Source organism: Apis dorsata, unplaced genomic scaffold (genome assembly GCF_000469605.1).
Source record: "Apis dorsata unplaced genomic scaffold, Apis dorsata 1.3 scaffold_924, whole genome shotgun sequence".
Lineage (NCBI taxonomy): Eukaryota > Metazoa > Arthropoda > Insecta > Hymenoptera > Apidae > Apis > Apis dorsata.
This window is the reverse complement of record NW_006264035.1, coordinates 28512-33301: the sequence shown is the minus strand read 5'-3', so window position 1 is coordinate 33301 and position 4790 is coordinate 28512. Positions and strand designations below refer to the sequence as shown.

The 4790-nt window shown below is 21.4% G+C and overlaps 1 protein-coding gene across 2 annotated transcripts in view; it reads left to right on the top strand.

Annotated features, from left to right (window-relative positions):
• LOC102675423 (serine/threonine-protein kinase PLK3-like) overlaps positions 1-4790 on the top strand; it is a 19678-nt gene that overhangs the window by 2594 nt on the left and 12294 nt on the right. For both annotated transcript variants that reach the window (XM_006623619.2, XM_006623620.2), the window contains exons 2-3: positions 862-978; positions 3893-4107. In XM_006623619.2, coding sequence (XP_006623682.1) covers positions 862-978; positions 3893-4107 — 332 coding nt within the window. The remainder of the gene's footprint in view (positions 1-861; positions 979-3892; positions 4108-4790) is intronic.

Here is a 4790-nt window from a genome sequence, read left to right as displayed (position 1 = left end):
TTACATAAAATTATTTATCTTTAAATTATTTATATATTTAAATATTTTTAGAACTAAAATATAAATATATAAAAATGAAGTTCTTTATTATCATTAACTTAATAGTGAACAAAAATTATCTTATAAATAAGATAATTATAAAATATTTAAATTAAGATCTAAATTTGAATCAAAAAATTTTTGAAGATGCAAATCATTTAAAAATTATTATTTTTATTTTATCAATTTTTATTCAGTAATTTTAAACAATAATTCAATTTTAGTTTTCAACAAATAATAATATTTCTTACAATATGTATAAAAATAAATAAATGAAAAAATTTGAACTAAATTTGAATCACAGAAAATGATTATTTTACTTTTTTCCAATAAAATCATAAATGAATATTACTTTATATATTTAACACATCAATAAATTCATCATATAAAAAAAAAAAAAGAAAAAAATATTATACTTGATAATGCAATAAAACAAAAAATTAAAAAGCCAAAAAAATTGAGCCAAAAAGTAAAATTTCAAGTCTTTTATATACCAAAAATTTTAAGAAAATTTACATATAAAATTAAACAGACAAATTATTTGTTCATAGAAAATAATCATGCAATTTTAATTCTAATATATGTATATGAATATATACAACTATACTTATATATAATGGTCTCAACTTCTCACTTATAATTGCGTAACAGTTTTTAGCTCTTTCTTTCTAGAATTAAGAAAAAAATAGAGCGAACGAATGATTAGAAATATTTCCCATTTTAAAACAGCTAAATCGCAGCATTATAGAAAATAATTGTTTGAAATTTTTCAGGTGGACAGAAAATTATTCGGTGTAATAATGACTTATGTATTTCTTATAGATCGCACGTGAGATTATGATTCACAAAGAACTGAATCACGTGAATGTTGTCCAGCTGCATCACTACTTCGAGGATAATATTAACGTATACATGCTTCTGGAAGCCTGTCCTCGAAAGGTATCGTGTGTCTCGTACCTACCTGCTCGCACAGTTTTCTACGCATTCCCTCTATATATTCGCAAGAATTTCCTAACCTTCTCCTTTCGAGTTAAACTCCGTTGTATTCGAAGGATGAGAGGAGTTCGCTTACCTATTGGATAAAGTCTCGCTTTTCCAAAGAATTTGCTCGGAGAGATTACCACCAGATTCATTGAATATTTTCAAATTATGTTCAAGAGGTTGTAAGAATTTATGATCTGCTTTTAAGAGAGATTAATCGCTTTTTTCTTCGAGCTTCTATTTTCATTCAAAATTATTTTCTTCTTTTGAAAATTTTAGAAAAATCTTTATTCTATTAACACGTTTATTTTTTATATAATCGTGTTCTTCTGTCATTAAAAAAAAATTATTTAAGTTGCAGAAAAATATGAAAGAATATTATTAATTTTTAACCAAAGTTAAATAATTTGAGTTTTGAATATTTCGTGAAGAATTATTTAATAAAATTATTTAATATTAGTTCTACAATTAATTTATTTTTAAATATTTCAAGTTAATTTTTAGAAAAAACTTTTTAGAAAAGAATTATAGTAATCCTGCTTTACTTCTTTAAGGTATTCTCTAGTGTTTCAAAATAACGTAAGAATAAATATGATATGATTTTTCAATTTTTCAATTTTGCATTAAAATTAATCTGAAAATATTACATTAAAACTTAAAAATTAAAATTAAAAAATTATTTTGGAAATCATTGAAATTATAATATCATATATAATATATTTTTAAAATACTTTTTTAAAAAATTGTAACATCCTTTTTCATTGTGTGTGGATTAGAAATAACCATTCATTAAAATTGTCGTTGCAAAAGAATGATAAATCAGATAGAAATAGCTGCAATATTTTCAGTTTGAGAAACAAAAAACATTCCATGAATTTTTTGTCGACAGTAGTAACATATTTCACATCTTAACGTAAATCGTTGATATGCATTGGATGAAATTATGGACACCGCATTTTTGCGTGAATAGAAAAGAGAACGAGTACTTGCACTCTCCATGACTAATCATTCACTTGTTTTTACCGTTAGAATGCTGGTTCGTCATCATTCGATTATTCTTAGTTTCTAAAATTATTAACTAACAATCATTGTATTTATATATTTGTTATTAACTGTTACTAACAATCACTTCGTCATCCACTCAGAAACAATTTAGCGATAAAAATGTTACGGATTTGTTGTTAAAGTAACTTGAAAAATTGAACATTGATTCATATATTTATTATATTCATATAAGTCAGCATAATATTATTGTCATATTTATAATTATACAAATAAATAAAAATTAATAATATATGCAGGATCTTTAGCAAATTTACATTTTACATTTCCATCATTTTTTAGCACATTATATATAGTATTTCGATATTTGATTTTCGTGTTAATAATAAAATTTATTAAATTTCAAATTTGTTTTTCTTCTTGTCTTTCAAGATTATAATAAATTATCATTATTTTTTTCCAAAAATGATAAAATAACATTTGCGAATCTTAAAATAACAATTATCCTTAAATGGAAGGACATTTTCTTCCAAACAAAGTAGCGATGCGCTATAAATTCTTAAAGTTATCTCTAAGAAGAGAATCTTCTTCTTTTTTTGAAGTTACCTTTTAAATAAATTTATACCTTCTATGCATCATTAAACATAAAATCATATATTTTGTCTTTTTTGTTTCTCGAATTGTTGATTAGAATCAATTTCATATATGTATTTCTAATTAACCATATTTTTATAAAATACAGTTTCATCATTTTTATTTACTATAATTATAATAATAATCATCATAGATCAATTAAAATTTTTTTTTTATATTTAATATTAATACTATATTCATTCGTAATTATTTTCTTCAATTATATAATACTTGATTTTGAAACTTAAATATTTTACGAATCGAAGAAGAAAAGAAAGGAAGAAAGAAAAAAGAAAGAAAGAAAGAAAGAAGGAAAAAAAAATAATAAAAATTTAAATTATTTATAACTTATAACTCAACATATATAACATATTTGACATCAGTGACGCAACATATGCGTCATAGGGATTTCTTATTTTATGGCAATTGACGCATCATAAATTTTTCTAGAAAATATGAAAAGTGAAAAAGAGTTTTTTACATATTCTTTTATATTTTCTTTTAGTTATGTGTTAGTATAAATATCATCGTTAATGATACTTATTTCATAGTTTTTTTTAAATTTCATTGCATTTTTTCTTGTTTTACAATTATTTTTTATATTTATCAAAAATCAATATCCACCACCAAGAACTTTCGATTTTTGATCTTGAATGTGTTAGTAATAAAGTTTTACTAAATTCCATTGAATATATTAACACTCATATCATATATATCAAAATTAAATGAATTAATAAAATATTAAATAAAACAGTTAAAACTTAAAATTGAAATAATATTCTGATTTTAAAAAATTTAACAAAGAAAAATTATTAATATAATTAATTAATAATATTTATTTTTTATTAAATTTTTCAATATTTTTTTCAACATTAAATATCACAAACAAAAAATATAAAAAAAATAAACTTATATTATTAAAAGTATTTATAATATATTTTTACATAATATCTTAATAAAATTACATACTTATATATTATAATTATATATTATATACATATATAATAATGTAAAATAAATTATAATATACATTACATATTATATATCATAAAATTTGTAAATAAAATATCACAAATTGTAACAAAATTTATAAATACATAATAAAATATATTAAATCAAATGCTCAATACGACCAAACATTCAAAGAAATAAATATCATAGATATCATTGTATACATTGCACGATCTATTTTGCATTAATGCTTTCCAATTCAAGTTGTATCACTTTTATTTGACAGAGTTTGATGCACGTGCTGAAGTACCGTGGCAAAGTCACGGAGCCGGAAGCACGATATTACATGAAACAAATGGTAACTGGTGTTGCATATATTCACTCTCAGAAAGTTGTCCATCGGGATTTGAAGCCAGGTAACATGTTCCTATCGGACCGCATGATCGTCAAGATCGGAGACTTTGGACTGGCAACAAGGCTTGACGGACAGTGTAGACGAGTGTAAGTTTTCTTCAATCTTTACTAATCATTATTCATTCCATTATATGTATAGAACTTTGCTAAAGGTAATAAGAATTATGCACATGTACGTGAGAAATTATCACGTTTTTCTGCACATTCTTCTTTCATAATCAAAGTATTACACTTCGTTGTTAAATTTAAAACTTTAACATTTGTTAAGTAGATTGTACAAATTGTATTTGTTAAATTGTATTTCAATATGATTTTTCTTTATGAGGAATTACTTTTATAAAAATATTATGTATATGCAAAATATGTTAAAAAAAACAACAATTATAAACAAATATTATAAAATATATATCTGCATAGTTTTTATTAATAATAATAATAATAATAAAAATATTTTTATATCGAGATTTGTAAAAATAAATATAATTAATCGTGGAAATTTCCACGTATTTCATGAAACTTAAAAGAATGTAATGGATTTCATCATTACACAAATTTATTTACATTAATTATAATATCATCACATATTAATTATATTTTACATTAATTCAAATAAAATGCATTGAAAAATACATAAAATAAATTCTTAAATTTATTTATAAGAAAATATATTACTTATTATTAATATATTAATTATAAAAAAAACAAAATTAATTGAAAAAATATAATTTCAAATATAATAAATAAAACTATTTAATTATTTAATTATTTAA